General features: G+C 58.0%; 2 protein-coding genes across 2 annotated transcripts in view; both read right to left on the reverse strand.

Moving 5' to 3' along the window:
• Positions 1–1,088: 1,088 nt before the first annotated feature.
• Positions 1,089–17,904, reverse strand: ILKAP (ILK associated serine/threonine phosphatase). The gene is made up of 12 exons (XM_054166879.1): positions 17,788–17,904; positions 16,947–17,012; positions 16,463–16,519; positions 14,514–14,636; positions 13,390–13,516; positions 12,160–12,266; positions 11,151–11,244; positions 7,424–7,511; positions 5,696–5,817; positions 3,308–3,427; positions 1,947–2,028; positions 1,089–1,281 (listed from the first exon to the last, which is right to left on the reverse strand). The coding sequence occupies exons 1-12, from the start codon at positions 17,831–17,833 to the stop codon at positions 1,141–1,143; spliced, it is 1,173 nt and encodes a 390-aa protein (XP_054022854.1). The 5' UTR covers positions 17,834–17,904; the 3' UTR covers positions 1,089–1,140.
• A 420-nt stretch (positions 17,905–18,324) lies between these two features.
• The window catches only part of KIF1A (kinesin family member 1A), a 44,871-nt gene continuing 41,692 nt past the window's right edge, over positions 18,325–21,503 (reverse strand). The window contains exon 49 of the mRNA XM_054166762.1: positions 18,325–21,167. Within this exon, the coding sequence (XP_054022737.1) occupies positions 21,125–21,167 (43 nt within the window). The 3' untranslated portion in view covers positions 18,325–21,124. The remainder of the gene's footprint in view (positions 21,168–21,503) is intronic.

Consider the following 21,503-nt stretch of genomic DNA (forward strand, 5'->3'; position numbering starts at 1 on the left):
AGCTCTCTGCAGCAACAGCTGGTAGAGGAATGGGGGCAGGATGAGACACAAGACACTCCATAGCAACCAGTACCTAAAACCTGAGCTGTCTGCTTCTCAGATAGCACCCAGACAAGCACAGAGCCTCCCCTTATCTCAGCTGTCTGGCAGCTCCAGCTGATGCAGACACTTTCCAAGTAAACAGCAGGAGCCAGCTCCAGTTGCTTTCGCCTTACCAACAACTGGGAAAACTCATCATGTGCCTGCAAGCAGAGGAATCAGTCACAGAATGGTAGGGTTTAGAAGGGACCTCTGGAGATCATCCAGACCAAGCCCCCTGCCAGAGCAGGGCACACAGAAGACATCAAGGAGGGGTTGGAAAGGCTCCAGAGCAGGAGTCTCCACAACCTCTCTGGGCAGCCTGCTCCAGGCTCCAGCAGCCTCACAGCAAAGAAGTTTCTCCTCATGCTGAGGTGGCACCTCCTGGGCTCCAACTTGTACCTGCTGTTCCCTGTCTTATCTCTGGGCATCACCAACCAGAGCCTGGCCCCTTCCTCCTGACCCCCACCCCTCAGATATTGATAGACACTGATCAGATCCCCTCTTAGCCTTCTCTTCTCCAGACTAAACTGCCCCAGGGCTGTCAGCCCTTCTTCATGAGGAAGGGTGACCGCTACTCCACAAGCAGTGTTGGTGTCACCCAGCTGCATGCACCCTCAGCTCAGCTCCACAACTGGAACATCTCCTTCGCAGTGAGCAGAGGTCCCACACTGCATCCCAAGCTGCTGGCCTGGGACCCCGCGCAGTGCTGACAGCACAGCCTGAGCAGAGCTCCCAGCGAGCCCCACGAGGGCAGGGCCCTGCCCAAAGAAAGGAACAGCGGAAGGGCAGCGTTTGGAACCACGGCAGAGCTCGTGCCCACAGATGCCTGCTCTTGCTAGCACCTCTGCCAGAGAGATTTATTCGGTTTGCCAAGACAGTCACACAGGACAGGAGAAGAGATTTGGGCAGGGGCTGAGCCAGCACGGCAGCCAGATAGAAAACTGTCAGCCCAGTGTTAGAAAAAGAACCCCAAACTTTATTTACACGGAGGAGCAGCCGGCGGGACGCCCCCGGCCCCGGCTCCCCCCACAGCCCAGCCTGTCCCTTCCCAGGGCCGGCTCAGTGCTGCACCTGCACCAGCAGCACGGTGACGTTGTCGGCAGAGCCGCGCTGCACGGCCTTGCTGGCCAGCCTGTTGCACGCCGCCTCGTAGCGCACCGCTGCCTCCGGACGCCCCTCCCGCGCCTGGATGCTCTCGTCCTGTGGAGCACAACCCTTCAGGTGGGGAAGGGCCTCTGAGCTCATCAAGCCCAGCCCTAACCCAACTGCCATGGCCAATAAACTACACCCTGAAGGGCCGCGGCTTGAACACCGATGCTGACTGCTCCCAGCAAGGTAGGAAGGTGCAAGCACAAGGTGACTGCAAAGCACAGAATCATGGGATGGGCTGGAAGGGACCTCAAAGCTCATCCAGTTCCAGCCCCCTGCCCTGGGCAGGGACAGCTCCCACCAGCACAGGCTGCTCAGGGCCTCATCCAGCCTGGCCTTCAACACCTCCAGGGAGGAGGCAGCCACAGCCTCCCTGGGCAGCCTGTGCCAGGCTCTCCCCACCCTCACTCTCAACAATTTCTTCCTCATCTCCAGTCTCAGTCTCTCCTCTCCCAGCCCAAAGGCATTGTCCCTCAGCCTGGCACTCCCAGCTCTTGGCTGAAGTCCCTCCCCAGCTCTCCTGGAGCCCCTTTAGGTGCTGGAAGCTGCTCTGAGCTGTCCCTGGAGCCTTCTCTTCTCCAGGCTGAACAGCTGGAAGCAAAACAAAGATCCCCCCAGGTACCCAAGGGAGGATGCCCTAGCAGAAGCAGGTCAGAGCCATTCAGTTTTGTGCCCCCTGCACTCACAAACCCAGCCCCCTTCTGCCTTCTCCTCACCTCCAGGCAGGACACAATGAAGTTCACAGCTTCTTCTGGAGTGAAGACTTTAAACAGCCCATCACATGCTATCAGAATGAACCTGGAAATCCAGCAAAGATAGGTTTCAAGATTGAATCATTGGCTCCCCACCTACAACAACCCCCCCCCCAAGCCATTTTATGAGTACCCATGCTCCAGTCCAACCTGTAGGTGCCATAAAGCTCATCTGAAAGTACCTTAAAAGCACCAGAAATCATCTGGCACTCCAGAACCAGAGCTGAGGCAACTCAAAATCAAAGGGGCAAGCAAACAATGTCAGACCTGGCTCAGGATATCCTGGCAGTGCTACTCACACCAAAAGTTAGGCCAGCTGGGAGGCCCTATCCTATCTCCAGGAACTGCTACAGCTACTTCACAGGGAAAACGCATCATGAACAGAACTCAACAGAAAGCAAGCCAAGAAGCACAACCAGCTTAGGATGCTGCATGCATCCCTTTAAGTCCTCTACATTTCCATGCTCCTCAGCTATGTACCTTGATCTAAATAGCCAAAAGAAAAGCAAGCAGCTCAACCCAGACTCAGCCCAGCTCAACTGTAACTGACCCAAGAACTGCCACAAGGTGTTGCCACAGCCTGAAAATGTTGAGGGGATACATAGCCCAGGCCAAGGACTGCAGCCTCCCAGCTGCCCACCAGAGCTGAGGGAGACAGCCTGCTGTGCCCTTCCTGCCTGCAAGAGGGACTGCACCAATCAGGAGTCCCCACCAGAGCCACCAGACAAGGAAGCCTGCAACCATCCTGCAGGGGTCCCAGGCTGGAGAGCAGCAGACGTCTGTGAAGACATGGCTTTGGAGCCTGATGCTCAGGATATCTTGGGAAGTATTTGAGCAGATCACTTGACAGGGAGCTCTAATCCCAGCAGCAGCAGTGCTGGGTTACATTCTCATCTCAGAGAGCCTGCAGGGCCATCCTGACACAAGAGCTCACAGCAAGCTGTCATTGCCAATCACACGTGGGACAACTAATCTCAACTCTGCAAGCGTTAGAGCCCAAGGCTACGGTGTTTGTGGACACCATGGCCGCTGGGAACCACTCCTGGGTCAGCACAGGGCTATCCACTCTGAGCCAACGGCTGGAACACCGGTGTGTGAACTTGTTCAGAGCATGACGTAAGCCCAGGGCTTGCAGCAGCGCCACAGGGCTGAGTCTCTGCCCCAGAGCGTCCCAGCGCGAGGCAGCGGCGCGACGGCCGGCGACGGGGAGAGCGGCAGCAGCAGCCCCTGCTGCGGGGCTCAGCCCCTGCTGCGGGGCTCAGCCTGCGCTCCTCAGCCCCCACAGGGGCTGCGCTGCCCCTGCTGAGCAGCTGGGCCCTGCTTACCTGTCGTTGTGTGTCAGCTGGCAGCGTTTGATGTCGGGCACGGAGATGACGCCGCAGCGCTTGTACTGCCCGTCGCCGATGGAGCGCGAGACCTCCAGCACGCCCAGCACCCTGCCATCCCTGCAGCGGGCACAGAGTCAGAGCCAGCCCCAGCACCCTGCCATCCCTGCAGCGGGCACAGAGTCAGAGCCAGCCCCAGCACCCTGCCATCCCTGCAGCGGGCACAGAGTCAGAGCCAGCCCCAGCACCCTGCCATCCCTGCAGCGGGCACAGAGTCAGAGCCAGCCCCAGCACCCTGCCATCCCTGCAGCGGGCACAGAGTCAGAGCCAGCCCCAGCACCCTGCCATCCCTGCAGCGGGCACAGAGTCAGAGCCAGCCCCAGCACCCTGCCATCCCTGCAGCGGGCACAGAGTCAGAGCCAGCCCCAGCACCCTGCCATCCCTGCAGCGGGCACACAGTCAGAGCCAGCCCCAGCACCCTGCCATCCCTGCAGCGGGCACAGAGTCAGAGCCAGCCCCAGCACCCTGCCATCCCTGCAGCGGGCACAGAGTCAGAGCCAGCCCCAGCACCCTGCCATCCCTGCAGCGGGCACACAGTCAGAGCCAGCCCCAGCACCCTGCCATCCCTGCAGCGGGCACAGAGTCAGAGCCAGCCCCAGCACCCTGCCATCCCTGCAGCGGGCACACAGTCAGAGCCAGCCCCAGCACCCTGCCATCCCTGCAGCGGGCACACAGTCAGAGCCAGCCCCAGCACCCTGCCATCCCTGCAGCGGGCACAGAGTCAGAGCCAGCCCCAGCACCCTGCCATCCCTGCAGCGGGCACAGAGTCAGAGCCAGCCCCAGCACCCTGCCATCCCTGCAGCGGGCACAGAGTCAGAGCCAGCCCCAGCACCCTGCCATCCCTGCAGCGGGCACAGAGTCAGAGCCAGCCCCAGCAACCTGCCATCCCTGCAGCGGGCACAGAGTCAGAGCCAGCCCCAGCACCCTGCCATCCCTGCAGCGGGCACAGAGTCAGAGCCAGCCCCAGCACCCTGCCATCCCTGCAGCGGGCACACAGTCAGAGCCAGCCCCAGCACCCTGCCATCCCTGCAGCGGGCACAGAGTCAGAGCCAGCCCCAGCACCCTGCCATCCCTGCAGCGGGCACAGAGTCAGAGCCAGCCCCAGCACCCTGCCATCCCTGCAGCGGGCACACAGTCAGAGCCAGCCCCAGCAACCTGCCATCCCTGCAGCGGGCACAGAGTCAGAGCCAGCCCCAGCACCCTGCCATCCCTGCAGCGGGCACAGAGTCAGAGCCAGCCCCAGCACCCTGCCATCCCTGCAGCGGGCACAGAGTCAGAGCCAGCCCCAGCACCCTGCCATCCCTGCAGCGGGCACAGAGTCAGAGCCAGCCCCAGCACCCTGCCATCCCTGCAGCGGGCACAGAGTCAGAGCCAGCCCCAGCACCCTGCCATCCCTGCAGCGGGCACACAGTCAAGGCTGTTCTCTGCCTCCCTGCCCTAACTCAAATCCTGCTTATCCTGACAAGCCAAGCAAGTGTGTTTGATGCTGAGCTGGAGGCAGCCTGCAGTGAATTCCCTGGGGGGTTTCAGCAGGGTACCTAGAAAGCTGCATTTCAACACCAGTGCAGTGTGGCAGCAGGCAAGACCAGATCTGAGGCAGCAGGCCACTCTGCCCATCATGACACCAGCCCCTGAGACTGGCTCAACTGGGAGGCACTTGGAAGAAGCAAGAACCATGACATTTTCATACAGTGGTTTGGGCTGAAGGGACCTGAAAAACCATCCAGTTCCAGCCCCTCTGCCACAGGCAGAGACACCTCCCACCAGCTCAGGTTGCTCAAGGCCTCATCCAGCCTGGCCTTCAACACCTCCAGGGACCCAAGCTCCAGCACCTCCCTGGGCAGCCTGTGCCAGTGTCTCACCACCCTCATGGTGCAGAACTTCCTCCTGATGTCCAACCTAACTCTGTCCTGCTCCAGTTTCAAGTCACAGCCCCTCATCCTGTCACCACAAGCCCTTCCAAATAGTCCCTCCCCAGCCTGCCTGTAGGTCCCCTTCAGATACTGAAATGCAGCTCCCGGGTGCCCCCAGAGCCTTCTCTTCTGCAGGCTGCACAGCCCCAACTCTCCCAGCCTGGCCCCATAGGGGAGGTTCTGCAGCCCCTGATCCTCTTGGTGGCCTCCTCCGGACCCTCATGAGCAGGTCTACATCTCTCCTGCGTTGAGAGTTCCATAGCTGGACGCAGCACCGCAGGTGAGGTCTTACTCAGGCCACGGACTCTGTCACCACCTCAGGCATCCCTGTGCCTCCCACTGGCAGCAGGACTTTCTCCAGGCTCTGGCTAGCAGGGGCCCAGCGCTCCGAGCCCGCAGCTCCCCCCGCACTCACCTGACGTTGCCCCCAGCCTTCTGGATGCGCATCCGCTCCTCGTACTGCGTGGGGTTGTGCTCCTTGCTGAGGCTCAGGGCCGCGTGCCTCCGGCTCTCCGCGTTGTAGCGACACAGGACGGCCTGTGCTGACAGGAGACTGGGTCAGCACACAGCCCTCCACCTGCAGCACTGCCTCCAGCTCTGCAGCTCCAGCACAAGGACACAGAGCTGCTGGACAGGCTCCAGAGGAGGCAACCAAGATGATCAGGGGCTGGAGAACCTCCCCCGGGGAGGCTGGCAGAGTTGGGGCTGTTCAGCCTGCAGAAGACAAGGCTCCAGGCAGACCTCAGAGCAGCTTCCAGCAGCTGAAGGGCTCCAGGAGAGCTGGGGAGGGACTCTGGACAAGGGCTGGGAGTGCCAGGCTGAGGAACAATGGCTTTGAGCTGGGAGAGGAGAGACTGAGACTGGAGAGGAGGAAGAAATGATGAGGGTGTGGAGGCTGCCCAGGAAGGTTGTGGATGCCTCCTCCCTGGAGGTGTTCAGGATCAGGCTGGATGAGGCCCTGAAGCAGCCTGGGCTGGTGGGAGGTGTCCCTAACCATGGCAGGGGTTGGAGCTGGATGAGCTTAAAGGTCCCTTCCCACCCAACCCATTCTATGAATCTATAACACCTTGAGAGCCAGCAAGGTGTAATGAAGGTGCTGGGGACAAGCCACCACCACTGCTCCTCAGGGCTCTTTCCCAGGGTCAGTCATCTGGAAGCTGGAGCTGAATGCACCATCAGCAAGTTTGCTCCTGCTGCCAGTCTGGGAGGTGCTGCTGGCTCCGGCAGGAGGCCTTGCAGAGGGCTCTGGGGGGACTGGAGCACTGGGCAACTGTCAGTGCCATGGAAGTTAAGAACTCCACATGCCAGAGTCTGCAGCTGGGACAGAGCAGTGTCAGACACAGGTAGAGACTGAGAGGAATCCTGCAGAAAGGGATCTGGAGGAGCTGGTTGGCAGCAGGCTCAGTCTAGTGGTCAGCTGTGAGCACTGGCACCAAGAGGGCAAAACACAGCCTGAGGTGAGGAGCCACTCAAGACAGGTGACTGTGCCACTGCACTCAGCACTGGGTGGCCTCACCTCCAGCACTGCACAGTTCCAGCCCCACCAGTTGAGGAGGTGGGGAAGGTCCTCAAATACAACCAGCAGGGGTAACCAAGCTGGTGCCAAGGCTAGAAGGCATTTCTTAAGAGGAGTGGCTAAGGACTTTGGGCTTGTCTAGTTTAGAGGCCAAGGGGCAACCTCAGTCCCTCTAGAGTTTCCTGTGGAGAAGATGCAGAGAGGGAGGTGCTGATCTCCCTGGTGTCCAGGGACACGACACATTGCGATGGTTCAAAGCTGCACCAACAGAGTACTAGTCTGGACATTAGGAAATGTTTCTTTACAAGAGGGTGGCCAGACACTGGAACAGGCTTCTCAGAGAGGTGGTTTATGCCCCAGACAAACCTGACAGTGTTTAAGAGGCATTTGGACAATGTCCTTAATACACTTCAGCTTTTGGTCAGTCCTGAACTGGTCAGGCAGTTGGACTACAAACACTGTGGGAGACAATACAGAAGCACCCTGCACTCACACAGGGTGATGCTTTGTAGGAACAGCTGTGGAGCTCAGGACAAGTGCATACCCCACACCAGCCCCTCACCCTTCGTGCCAAGGGAAGCTCAGAGGAGCTGAGATGCCAGCAGCAGGCTGCTGTGTGGCCCTTACCCGGCTGTCCCCGAGGTTGGCTATGTAGAGAGTGTTGTCAACAGCTAGGACACAAGTGGCTGTGGAGCCATCCTTCCATGCTGGCTTCCTGAAGGGAACAAGAAACAGAGTACTGAGGGGCAAAGTGATGTTCCAGAAGTCAGTCACAGAGTGCTCCTGGGGACTCAAGGAAGCAGCCTCTGCCAACACACAGCAGCCAGCCAGCATGAGCTCCCAGCAGCTGCCTGCAAGCAGCTAGGGAAGCTGCTGGTACTGACACTGGAACAGGTTGCCCAGAGAGGTTGTGGATGTCCCCTCCCTGGAGAGGCCAGGTTGGACCAGGCCCTGAGCAGCCTGGGCTAGTGGGAGGTGTCCTTGTCCATGGCAGGGGGGTGAAGCTGGATGATCTTCGAGGTCCCTTCCAATCCAACCCATCCCATGGATCTACAATTAAATATTGAGCTGGACTAGGACAGAGCTGCAGAGCTTCTAAATGCCCAAATCCTGCCAGCCATGGTCCTCACACTCAGCTCCCAGCAAACTCATCAGTGGCTGGCACAGGCTCAGCTCCAGTGCCTGCCCAGGAGCTGCATCATGATGAGCGAACAGCAGCCGAGCCTCAGCCTCTGCTTCGCAGCAGCAGGCAGGGCCAGCCCTGCAGCAGTGCTGCCTTCCTTGCCACCCTTACTTCTGAAGCTCTGCCTGCCCCAGCCCTCACCACCACACCTCAGCAGCAGCAGCTCTCCTTCACTCTCCCGGTGCTTCCCTTGCACCTCCAGAGCTCTGGGTAATAGGAGAAGCCTTTCTTGGATGACAGCTGCCAGGCGAGCGCTGCCCACAGTGAAGCCTGGCAATGATGCCATCCTTCACTGAAACCACCCCTAGAAGACTGCTTTGGACACCCATCTCAGCCACTTCTAGCAACCCTTTTGTCATGTGTCACATTTCTGAGCAAAGAGTGGTCTGGGAATGACACTTGGGACACCCTCAAGGAAGTTTTTTTCCTGTCTCCTGGTCAGACCCCGTGATGTGGTCAGGTGTAAGAGACTGACCCAGGCTGCAATTTACTGCAAACTGGAAGCTTGCAGGGAACCAGCAGCCCCTCAGTCTGTGCTACAAGTGGAGAAACACAAGCTGGAGTCTGAAATAAACAAGTCAGAAGTACAAAAGGGATTTAAAAAAGTAAAACATTTTAACCCCCTCAACCTTAAACCCCCCAAAGTGTAAAGGCCTGGTAGCAAAGTGACTGATTGGAAAGCAAGCTCCATCTTCCCCCAGCACACAGGAGGTGTCAGGCCAGCAGACAGCAGGTGAAGGCTGTGTGCACTCCAGCTCAGGTGAGGCAAGTTCACATCTGAGAAATTTTCAGGCTTCATGCACAAAGAATCAGCAAGAACCAAGCCTAAGGTGAAGGATGAGTGCTGGGTCAGGAACTGGCTGGAGGCTGAGCCCAGAGAGTGGTGGTGAATGGTGCCACAGCCAGCTGGCAGCCAGGCACCAGTGGTGTGCCCCAGGGAGCAGTGCTGGGCCCCAGCCTGTTCAACATCTTTATTGATGATCTGGATGAGGGCATTGAGTCCATCATCAGTAAATGTGCAGATGACAGCAAGCTGGGGGCAGGAGTTGATCTGCTGGAGGGCAGCAGAGCTCTGCAGAGGGACCTTGCCAGGCTGCACAGATGGGCAGAGGCCAAGGGCAGGAGATTGAGCACATCCAAGTGCCAGGTGCTTCACTTTGGCCACAGCAACCCCAGACAGAGCTACAGGCTGGGGGCAGAGTGGCTGAGAGCAGCCAGGCAGAGAGGGACCTGGTGTAGGCTGAACATGAGCCTGCAGTGTGCCCAGGTGGCCAAGAAGGCCAAGGGCATGCTGGCCTGTATCAGGAACAGTGTGGCCAGCAGGAGCAGGGAAGTCATTGTGCCCTGTGCTGAGCACTGGTTAGGCCACACCTTGAGTCCTGTGTCCAGCTCTGGGCCCCTCAATTCAAGAAGGACATTGAGAGACCTGAAGGTGTCCAGAGAAGGGCAACAAAGCTGGGGAGGGGTCTGGAGCACAGCCCTGTGAGGAGAGGCTGAGGGGAGGTTTAGGCTGGATGTTAGGAAGAAGTTCTTCCCAGCAAGAGAGATTGGCCACTGGGATGTGCTGCCCAGGGAGGTGGTGGAGTCCCCATCCCTGGAGGTGTTTAAGAAGAGCCTGGATGAGGCCCTTGGTTTAGTTGATCAGATGGTGCTGGGTGAGAGGTTGAACTTGATGATCTCTGAGGTCTTTTCCAACCTTATTGATTCCATGACCTTCTTTCAACAACCTTTCTTCACCTCTTTTGAAACCACAAAGCAAATTTTAGCCTTGCCTTGGGAGAGTTGAAGTCTTTCATCACAGGGCACTAAAATCAGGCTCAGAAACCAGCGACATGGGCAGTGGCCCTGAGGCACCCTCACCAAGTCTGCTGATGACACCAAGCTGTGTGGTGCTGGACTCACTTGAGGGCAGGGATGGCATCCAAAGGGATCTAGACAGGATTGAGAAGGGGGCCAGTGCCAACTGCATGAGGTTTAACAAGCCACAGTGCAAGGTTCTGCCCATGGTCAGGCCATTCCCAGGCACAAATCCAGGCTGGGTACAGAGTGGGTTGGGAGCACCCTGAAGAGACTTGGGGGTGTTGGTTGTTGAGCAGCTCCCCAGGAGCCAGCAGTGCCCTCCTGTAGCCCACAGACAGCTGTGTGCTGGGCTGCAGCCAGAGCAGGGTGGGCAGAGGGCAGCAGAGGGGATTCTGCCCCTGGGCTCTGCTCTGCTCAGACCTCACCTCCAATCCTGCCTCCAGCTCTGCTGTCCCCAGCAGAAGGACTCAGAGCTGCTGGGGAGAGCCCAGAGGAGGCCACAGAGATGCTCCCAGGGCTGGAGCAGCTCTGCCCTGAGCACAGGCTGAGGGAGCTGGGGCTGTGCAGCCTGCAGAGGAGAAGGCTCCAGGGGCACCTCAGAGCTGCCTGCCAGGACCTGAAGGGATCCTGCAGGAAGGCTGCAGAGAGACTTTTGCTGAGGGGGTCTGAGCCAGGCCAAGGGGAAATGGTTTGGAGCTGAGGCAGAGCAGGGTCAGAGTGGAGCTGAGGAAGAAGTTGTTCAGTGCCAGGGTGCTGAGACTCTGGCACAGGCTGCCCAGGGAGGCTGTGGCTGCCTCCTGCCTGGGGGTGTTGAAGGCCAGGTTGGATGTGGCCCTGGGCAGCCAAACCTAGTTGAGAGGAGTCTCTGCCCATGACAAGGGGCTTGCAGAGAGCTCTGAGCCATTCTAGGATTCTATGTGCTCTGCCCTGGCAAGCACACCCTCACTCAGGGGCAAGCAGCATACAAAGCACTGCTCTACAGACAATCTGCTGCCTTGCTTTGGTGACATCAACAGAGATCCCATCTCAGGCAGTACAGCAAAAGTCACTGCAGCAAAGTGGTGGAAAGGGCAACTGAGGTGCCCCAGTAGGGCTGGAAGTGCATTCTTGGCCATGTTCTGGTTCCTTCCTTTACCACAGACATGCACTTCAGTCTAAGGAGTCCTACAGAGTGCTGAGGACAGAGTCAGACCAGAACATGCCAGGCTCCAGAGCTAGCAGGCACTAGCTGGCAGCATTACAGCCTGGCACAGCTAAGCAGCACAGGGAGTTGGCAAAGCATGGGCACTACTCAAGGTTTCCTCTGGGCTGCTCAGAGCCTGGGAGATGCCAGCTAAGAAATGCAGACCCATGGGAAGCATGGACACTTACTGGCTGGATGCCTGCTTCAGAAACTCCTCATCTGTGTGTTTGAAGGTGTCCAAGAGGCATCTCTTCACGGTTTTCTCCACGCTGGCTACCTCACCTGGCAGACAGAACAGCACATCAGCTCCAGCTGCAGCACACTGACCTGTGCCAGGCCCTCCCTGCGCTCAGCCAGCGCTGGATCAGCCTCTCGGGCTCGAGCTACCAGCAGTCTGTGCTGCAGCATGCAGGAAGGTTTCCAACACATTCTTCTCCCCAGGGGCATCTTTCCATGCTTCAAATGGCACTACCAAAACTGGCAAGAGTGCATCTGACACTTGCTTAGCAGTTCACAACTGGCCACTAGTGCCCTTGTGCCAGAAAGGCTTTCAGCCCTCTTCCCCAGGCAACAGCACAGACTCACAAGCCCACTGGAGATGAGAACACAGCACAAGGAGGGCCTGGAACTGTTGGAGCAGGTCCAGAGGAAGCCACAAAGATGATCAGAGGGCTGGAAAACCTCCCCTGTGGGGACAGGCTGGGAGAGTTGGGGCTGTTCAGCCTGGAGAAGAGAAGGCTCCAGGGAGATCTCAGAGCAGCCTTCCATCACCTAAAGGGGCAGCTAGAGTGCAGGAGAAGGACTCTGGACAAGGGCTGGGAGTGCCAGGATGAGGGACAGTGGCTTTGAGCTGGGAGAGGAGAGACTGAGAGTGGAGGAAGAGATTCCTGAGAGTGAGGCTGGGGAGAGCCTGGCACAGGCTGCCCAGGGAGGCTGTGGCTGCCTCCTGCCTGGAGTTGTTGAGCGCCAGGCTGGATGAGGCCCTGGGCAGCCTGTGCTGGTGGGAGGTGTCCCTGCCCATGGCAGGGAGCTGGAGCTGGATGAGCTTTGAGCTCCCTTCCAACCCAACCTACTCTGTGATAGGATTCAATAAACTGCAGAACTACACCCAAAGAAGTCAGTTTCCCTGTCCATTGCCCTAATGTCAAAGCAGAAAAGGTGATGGTTGTCCTGCAGCCCTTGTTCCACTCCTCTCACCTTTAGGAAATTTCTTAATCAGGTTTTGGTGCAGATTCTGTGCTGCAAATTTTGAGGCTCTGACTCCCCCGTGGCCATCAAAAACAGCAAAGTATGAGACCCGTGTGCTGTGGAGAACAGAGAGCAGAAGAAAGGGGCTCAGAGAGGCTGTCAGCCAGAGGGCAAAGGTCACCTCCATTTGTCCCCATAACACACTGCCCTGTGCCAACTGCCAACACACTGCACCTTGGAGGCACAGGGCACCAAGCCTTTAAGCTGACAGTTACAGCAAGCACTGAGCTGGGCATCTTCTTCGTCACTGTCCACCCCTCAAGAGAATGAAGGAGCAGAAGAGTTTACAGAGCACACCTTGGCAGAAAAGCAGCTGAACATCTCACCTCAGGAGCACTGCAATGCCCCAGCACTACAGGCTGAGGAATCTTACAGTTCTTTCCATGCTTAAACCTGTTTAAACCATGCTACAGACAAAAAACCTTAGATGCCTCAGCACATGAAGCTCTCAGGTCAATGGTTAGCTCAGAAGCTAGCTCCAGTACCAGGAGGCTGCTGGAACACTGCAACAGGATGTCCAGGGATGTGGTTGAGGCCCCATCCCTGGAGATATTCATGGTGAGGCTGGACAGGGCTGTGGGCAACCTGATCTAGTGGAGGATGTCCCTGCTGAGTGCAGGGGGTTGGACTGGGTGACCCTGGAAGGTCCCTTCCAAACCAGACCATTCCATGATTCTGTGATGCTTGACAGCATGCCTTGCAAAGCACACCCTCCCCCCTGCACACACTTACATGAATTCATTTGCTGAGACATAACACTCCTTAGATGAGAGCTATGTTTTCTCTTCTTTGAGGATTCTCCATTGCCACAGGTCAGGTTTCACACACAGAGATCCCCAAGACAAGCTCTGATTACTTATAATTAAGCATCCACTTACATCTGGGCAGCAGAAGCTCAAAATCCAGAGCTACTGGGCCCTCACACTCTCTGTGAGGTGAGTCACACAACCCCCTGAGCCACTCCAAGAAAGGGATCTCCATAGTGCTGTGATCTGCCCAGGAACACAGCTGAAGATTCCAGCTTACAAGCCCAAACCACAACCCACAATGCAGGTGCAGTCAAGAACTACTTGAAGCCAAAGGATCAGCTCCTAGGCTCAGCTGAAGACAGCTGGAGCTCCTTCATCCCTGTGATAGCTGCAACCCTCAGTGTTACTCTGGCAGCTGAGGCCCACTTACATTTGGGAGGGCAGAGGCTGGCACTCCTCAGTGATGTCATTCAGGATGACATGGGCATCCTGCATGTCCTCTCGCTCCCCTTTCCTCTCTGCCACGTAACCCTTCAAGCCCAGGATGCCTGCAGACCCTACAGAGGACAAAGCAGACATGCAGATCAAGCTCCCCCATCTCCTCAGCCCATCAGTGACTACTTTGCAGCTTTCAGAACCCTGCCCTGGCACTGCAGCACACTACAGCCCTACTTCTGCAGAAACCATCTCCACCTCCAGCTGCAGTTCTTTTGTAACATGGGTGCTGAAGTGCCCCCAAGGGGAGCAGCCACAGGAGCTGCCTGCCCCCATTCAGACAGGTAGCTGCAGCCACAGGAGCTGCCTGCCCCCATTCAGACAGGTAGCTGCAGCCACAGGAGCTGCCTGCCCCCATTCAGACAGGTAGCTGCAGCCACAGGAGCTGCCTGCCCCCATTCAGACAGGTAGCTGCAGCCACAGGAGCTGCCTGCCCCCATTCAGACAGGTAGCTGCAGCCAAGCAGGACTGCTGGCGTCAGACAGGGCTCTCAGCAAAAGGGGTAGGGGTCTGGGGAGCCTTCAGCACTGACCCTGCAGATGAAGCAAAGCCCAGCTTTGAGGGCAGGGGCAAGGACAGGAAGTCAGGCCCTGCTGTTCCAACAGATCTTTTTCCCTCTAGCCCTTTATCCCCAAAGCTGCCACACAAGGTGGGCACCTGTCCTGAAGCCACACGTCCTGCATGGCACACCAGGAGTCTCTCTGCTCTCGGCAGCCACGCTGGGGAGGGATTTGTGGCCGGGGCACAAGAAACTGGCGAGGCCCTGGCCTTCCAGAGGTTTCTCAGCAGCCCCCTCCTGGCAGCACAGAAACCTCTGCCAGTGCTGAGGTGCCTGCAGCTTCTGCCACTTCAGCAGGGCCGGCAGGAAGGCCCAGGTGAGGGAGGCAGTGTATCAGGGAGCTTGAGGGGCTTCCACAGACCACCACAGCAGCGTGGCCCCCGTGAGAGGCTGAAAGTGCAAGTGGACTAAAGAACCAAAGCTCAGCTTTGGCCTGGACTTACTCAGCCCCATGTCAAAAGCACAAATCAAGGACATTTGTTTTCAAACTGTGTGAAAACCTTTACAAACTTTCTTTTCCACAAGTTCTTCCCTGCCATTCTTCTCTTTCTCCTCAAAGGACTTCCTCTTCTCCCCTTTCCCATGGCCTCCTGCTGATGAGACCTGCTCAGCAGCACCAGGGGCTGAAAGAAAGCAAGATACAGGTCACTGAGTTTTCCACCTGTTTGACCTGCAAAAACCCAGCACCAAAGCACTCTCAGGAGCACAGCCTCACACACTGACACAGCACTGAATAGCCAGGGTTGACTGGAGAAGGCACACCAGCTGACCACAACGGTGCACACAACTGCAGGGGCAGCCTGCAGCAGGTCTGGAGAGCCTCTTTGGTCACCTCCCACTGGGTGACCACAGCCCAGGGATGCTGCAGCAGTGTTGATTCTCCCCAGTGACCTGCAGCTCCATGGGATGGTTTGGTCAGAAGGGATCTGAAAGCTCATCCAGTTCCAACCCCTGCCCTGGGCAGGGACACCTCCCACCAGCACAGGCTGCTCAGGGCCTCATCCAGCCTGGTCCTGAACACCTCCAGGCAGGAGGCAGCCACAGCCTCCCTGGGCAGCCTGTGCCAGGCTCTCCCCACCCTCACTGCAAAGAATTTCTTCCTCCTCTCCACTCTCAGTCTCTCCTCTCCCAGCTCAAAGCCATTGTTCCTCAGCCTGGCACTCCCAGCCCTTGTCCAGAGTCCCTCCCCAGCTCTCCTGGAGCCCTTCAGCTGCTGGAAGCTGCTCTGAGCTCTCCCTGGAGCCTTCTCTTCTCCAGGCTGCACAGCCCCAGCTCTCCCAGCCTGGCCCCACAGGGGAGGCTCTGCAGCCTCTGCTCATCCTCATGGCCTCCTCTGGAGCCTCTCCAGCAGCTCCAGGTCCTTCCTGTGCTGGGGGCCCCAGAGCTGGAGGCAGTGCTGCAGGTGGGGGCAGAGCAGAGGGGCAGAATCCCCTCCCTGTGCTGCTCTCTCCCTGCTCTGGCTGCAGCTCAGCACTCAGCTGGCTCTGGGCTGCCAGGGACCAGTGCTGGCTCCTGGGGACTTTGTCACCACCTGACACACCTCTCCTATGAGGACAGACTGAAGGAGTTGGGGCTGTTCAGTCTGGAGAAGAGAAGGTTCTGAGGTGACCTAATTGTGGCCTTCCAGTATCTGAAGGGGGCTCCAAGAAGGCTGGGGAGGGACTGCTCAGGATCTCAGGTAGGGATAGGACTGGGGGGAATGGAATGAAGCTGGAGGTGGGGAGATTCAGGCTGGAGGTGAGGAAGAAGTTCTTCACCATGAGAGTGGTGAAGCCCTGGAAGGGGTTGTCCAGGGAGGTGGTTGAGGCCCTGCCCCTGGAGGTGTTTAAGCCCAGGCTGGCTGAGGCTCTGGCCAGGCTGATCTAGTGTGGGGTGTCCCTGCCCATGGCAGGGGGGTTGGAACTAGATGATCCTTGTGGTCCCTTCCAACCCTGACTGATACTATACTATGATACCATTATCAGAACCCTAGCCTCTTCCTACTGCAGATTTCTCCACACCTTTCAGGTGACAGCAATCCTGTGGCTGCAAGCAGAGGGTCTTACCAGACCAGCAGTCTGGTTTCAAAGACATTTAACAGCTAGGAACAAGAAGGCCACCTGTGCCCAGAGCAAAGAAGCCACAGGATGCAGGACAGTGGCAGCACCAGGCCAGCACTGTGTTTGCTCTTAGCAAGCATTCATTCTCAGAGCAGGGAGCTTTCAGGTATGGGTGATAGGGGACCCCAAAAGCCAGCCTGGGGATCTACTTCTAGGAACAGACCCAAGCTTACTTCTAAGATCAATAAACCCATTTAAACATTTGGCCACAAACACACTGCCACAGTCAGTGTCCTGCACCCCCAGACACCAGGTCACCTTGCCAGGTGTCCAACACAACAGGCTACATCACTGGGGGTTTCCTGGGAAGGGCAGGTCAGCTGCCCTGGTGAGCTGACACCGCTCCTTACCTGCGTCACCACTGCTGGCTGGTGGAAGATCATCGAAAAGCAAAGAGCCTCCTTTTCCTGGAGCACAGGGAAGAGGCAAGGAGAACTGCATAACTCCCTCTGAAAGCACAATGCTCTCTGCATGCCCCTCCTGAGGTGTGGCAATTACAAAATGACAGTTTACCACAGTGAGCTGAATTTCAGCTGCTGGGACTGGCCAGTGGGGACAGGCTTAGGCCTCACGCTTGCTTCAGAACAAACACGCCATGGGACAGGTGTACCACCCTCACCACGTGCTGGTTAGCCAAACAAGGAACACCCCAACCCCCATCCCCCCAAAAAAACCCCCAAACCACAAAAGGTCTGCTCTGCACACCAGTGCTGACAGCCCAGCTGTCTGTATCCTGTCTAACAAACAAAAGGGTTTACACAAATTTCACCTCAGGAGAAGCTGATGCAGAAAATACAGGCAGCCAAACCGAGGGCAAGAACTGAGCACCCATACCTGAGTCACCACTGCTGGCTGGTGGAAGATCATCAAAGAGCAGAGGCCCTTTTGGGGCTTCCTTTCCTGTAAGACACCACAGCAGAGTCAGAACCTTGGTCAGTGGTTGATTTTCGAAGGCCTACCCACAGACAAGTAAGCACAGGTGAGATCTTGGCCACCTTTCTCCATCCCAAATCCAGACAGCTTCTACATAAGCAAAACAAGCACCTGCCTGGGATGATGTGAATTTTTAACTCGAAAGCAGCTTGTTAGGTGTTTTTTGGGGTTGGTTTGGTGTAAGGTTTTGGGTTTCAGCCCCCCCAGTCCTTCAGCAACCCGGATCAAGGTGCTGTAGGACGGGAAAGCCCTAGAAAGCACAGAATTATTTCTGGTAACACCATTACAGCAGCCTACGGACCCACAGCAGCAGAGAGAACAGAAAAGCTGCAGCGTGGCCTTCGGTAGCAATCTGCATCTAAACGACACCCGGGGGGAAAGAAAACCACAACAGCCGCTAAACGCTGTAGCTGCTCCAGCGATTTCTAACCGACCCTCTCCTGCAGCCGTCCCCTCCCACTCCCCGCCCCCCACTCCCTTCCTCGCTGCCCCTCAGCCGGGGCTCTTCAACTGCTACGGCCGCTCCGACCCGCTCTATGCGGGGGCAGCGGCGGCCGCGCTGCAGCCGGGGCAGAACCCGCGCCCCTCTCCGGAGAGCCTCGCTGACCACAGTCCTGCCGCAGCAGGCCCGGCGGGGCCCCGAGGCCTGTCAGGCCGTGCCTGGGCGAGGCCCCGCCCTGGGGCAGGGCACAGCAAAGCGGGGTAGCGATTAGCTGGTCGTCCCAGGCCGCGATCTCCTCACCCGCCGCCGAGGAGCCGGGCTCCGGGAGGTCCCCGAACAAGTCCATTCCGCTGGCAGCGCCGCCGCCAAGGCCGCTTCCTCCTGCTCCGGCAGCCGCCCCGCCCCCCCGCGCTGCCAATCTCCCCCCAAGCCAATCAGAGGCCGCGCTCGGACCGGAGGTAACCCCGCAGTCTGTCGGAAGTGGAACCCCCTGACCTGCGGCATCCCCGCGGCACCTTCCCCGCCAATCGGACGACGGGACCGCTCTGCCAATCAGTGCTGTTCGCTCCGCCAGGTTGACCAATCCCGTGGGTGTGGGGGAGTGGGTGAGGTGGATGTCGCAGGCAGGTCGCACAGCGCCCTCTGGCGCCAGGGTGGTGCTGTGTGGGCCAGCTGCAGCGGCGCGCTCTGCACCGCGGTGCCCGGTGCCACCTACCCAGCTGGCCCCACAGGGGCACAACGGCCCTCTCGCTTGCAGCCCCGGGTCACTGTGTGCCTGAACCCTCAACCCCCCCCTCCCCCCCCCCGGAAAGCAAAGCCTGGGGGCGCGCCTTGCGTTAAATACACATTTATTTCAGAACCAAACAAGCCTCACGTGTGCGCAGACGGCCGGGACCCGAGGCACCAACCCCGGAGCACAGCACGGGGAGGGCCCGGGGCAGTGCCATCGCCGGTGGGAACAGGAGGGTGTGAAGGGCGGTCTTCCCCCTCTGCAGGCCTCTGGTCTGCCCATCGGTGCTCGCCTGCCCTCCACACCACCACTCCTTTGTGGCTGCTGGGGCTCAGCCATGCCTAAACCTTGGGCCGGCGGCGGGGGTGGCAGAGGGGACAGGTGGAGAGGGGCCTGACTGGGGTAGCACGTGGCGCAGGCAAGAGCAGAGCTGGTAGGACAGCAAGAGGAGCCCCGAGGCTGTGAGTGGCCTGCGGGGATGCTGCAGCTGTCCAGCGAGCAGCCACGCCTCCCTCAGCCTCCAGTGTGAAGGACCCCAGCTGAGTCGTCTGCTCTGCAGGTTTGCTGGCCTCAGGCACACTTTGGCTCGAGCTGGAGGATGCCCATCCCACGGTCATCCCTCGTTGACAGTACGGGCAGCACTGTGTCTGGTCACTGGCAGACGCAGGTCCTATCTCTCCCAGAAGCTGCCTGCACCCTGGAAGAGTCTCCCCTCTTCCCTGTGACACCAAATGTTTCCACCCTTAGCCTCCTACTTAAAATGTGGGACCATACCAACTAGTCTTTGCCCAGAGCACAAGAGCTGGGATGTTGCAGCCTGGCCCCCTGCTTTACCCTGCCACAGCTCTGCCCCTCCATCCCCCTAGGTAGGCACCTCTCCCTCCATAAAGGGCATGAGTCAGCCTCCAGGTCTCTAAAACGGATCACAGCAGGGAAAAAAAGTTTGTTGAGCTTGTCCTGGGTGGACAATCTTTTGCCTGCCCAGGGAGCAAGGCTGGGAGAAGCAGCCTCACTGCAGCTTCAGGCCAGAGCCACAAGGGTGAGATGCCTAAGAGGCTGTGGCTCACGGAAGATGCCAAGACCCTTTCTGTGACCTGAAACCCAAGCTGAATGGCATCCAATCTGCAGTGAAGGGTCCCCTGCAAGCCTCTGCCCACCTGCCACGTCCTTCCCTGTCCATGCTCCCCCTGACACAAGCGTGACAAGAAGATAGCACCACGTCCAACACACACACACACCCACACAGCACAGAGTACAGGGAGGCGCGGCAGGGCCGCGCTGTGCCAGGGGAGGGCAGCTGCAAAGGCGTGACAGCAAAGCTGGGGGTGCCTGGGACATGTGCAGGGGAAGATGCTCTCCTTCCTGCCCAGAGCTGTGCCAGCTGCTGCCAGCCGCTCAGGAAGCCCTGAATGAAAGCATCCCCCCCTGGGTGAGAGGAGGTGCTGCTGGGTGAAGTGGGAAGTGGTGATGGCTGGAGAAGATCTTTCAGCAAAGCCACCTCTGCAGCAGGAAGCCCCCTGGATTAACATGCTGATGGGGGCAGGGTGGGAAGGAGGTGGGCACTTGCTTCTGCAGCCAGGGAAGAGAAGTCAGAAAATGCCAGCGACAACAGGAAAAAGAAGTCACATCCCCACCCTGGCACCCCCACACCAGCCTCTCCCCTGCTCCTCTGACATGCTTGAGTCTGTCTTCCTGCTGGGAGGAGAAGGGATGTGAAGGGACACCCTTTTGGGAACGGGCAACAAGGATCCTGTGGATTGGAATGGTCAGATTGGATTGGAATTGGCTGGAGCCTGGGGAACATTCCCATCTGACTTTGAAAGCGGCCACCTGAACCTCCACACTCCCCTTGGTGTCCTGCCTTAGGAGGCAGAGAATCCTTTTCCCTTTGGACAAGCCCCTGGGGCTCCCAGGCCAGGACAGTGGAGGTGGCTGTGTGCTTTAGCTTGGGAGGGATGGTCTTCCACACGGTGACAAGCAGAGCTGTCCCCAGAGCCCTCTTTTTATCTCCAGCTGGTCCAGGCTCCAAAGTGAGATGAGCCATGGGCACAGTGTGGATGCCCCATCCAGCCAAGACAGCAGGCTCCCCTTTCCCAGAGGTAGATGGGGCAGGTAGGAATTGCTTCCTTCAGGAAGACGTGGTGGGCTCTCCAGCCAGCACGCAGGGCAGAAGTAGTTTAAGGTGCAGGGTGGGCAAAGCAGAGGGTTGGGGAAAGGTGGGGAGTGAGGGTGAGAGGTCCGCTGCCACTGGGCACACACCAGGGATGACCCAGGGAAGGCATATCCAGGACCTCGGCCCACCACCAAGGCTCTCCCCTGCCTGGGGGAGGCGTTGGCCAGGGGCCAGGACCCAACTTATGGGATTTTTGTGATGTAAATAGAAATAAATACTTTATAAATATCATCTTAAACCACAGACACCTGATCTGACCCTGCCGTCTCCTGCTGCAGCACCAACAAACGAGGAAATCCCCATACCTAAACTACTGCTTTCCCCTCACGTGGAAGCAATTCCTCCTGCTCTCCCACCTCCAAGCTTTACCACACTCCCACCTCTGTAGACCAAAGACCAGCTTTTAGCTGAAACTGCCCTCCTGGCTCCCTCCCCTGCGCTGGGGACTTTTCTGGAGCGTTACAGATGGTGTGACATGAAGGTCACTCGTGGAGGGATGAGCAGCAGATGGCACACACACGAGAAATCCTGCCCAGGCAGATCCTGGCTTTTGCAGCTACGAACTGAAGTGAATTTCCCCCATGAAGGTGTGAATCGAGAGAGATCCTTCCATGGAGCAGACAGCTGGGGCAGCAGATGGTGTGAGAGATCAGACATTAACATGGGAATCTTGAGACAGAATCAGCTATCTTGATCCTGTTGGCAGACGGATGAGGTGCAGGGTGTTTTACAGGTTAGATTCTCATCTGGGCTGTTCTCCTTCTGGACAGCTTAGACCTGATTTGGAAAACAAAGAACAAAGGGTGTCAAAGATGTAGACAGGGAGAGGTGTGGTCCCCTGGGTTTCATATCCTGGCTCCAGGCTGGTGCTAGAGTCCAGCCAGAGCTGGGGGAACATGGGATTAATGTCTCTTTAGCCAGAACACAACGTTTCCTGTGCATTTGTTCCTATTTCGCTAGCCCTGCCCCTTGAGATGTTCTCAAGAACTGTGAAAGGACAGTGTCCCTGCCACCAGGCATGGGTGTTGCTCTGAGCTCAGCATGACGCCTCTGTACCAGCTGGGATCTGGCCCTGGGCTGTGAGGAGCTGAAATCAGGATTAATGGAGTCCAT

The sequence above is a fragment of the Dryobates pubescens genome, chromosome 13 (assembly GCF_014839835.1).
Source record: "Dryobates pubescens isolate bDryPub1 chromosome 13, bDryPub1.pri, whole genome shotgun sequence".
NCBI classification, from domain to species: Eukaryota; Metazoa; Chordata; class Aves; order Piciformes; family Picidae; genus Dryobates; species Dryobates pubescens.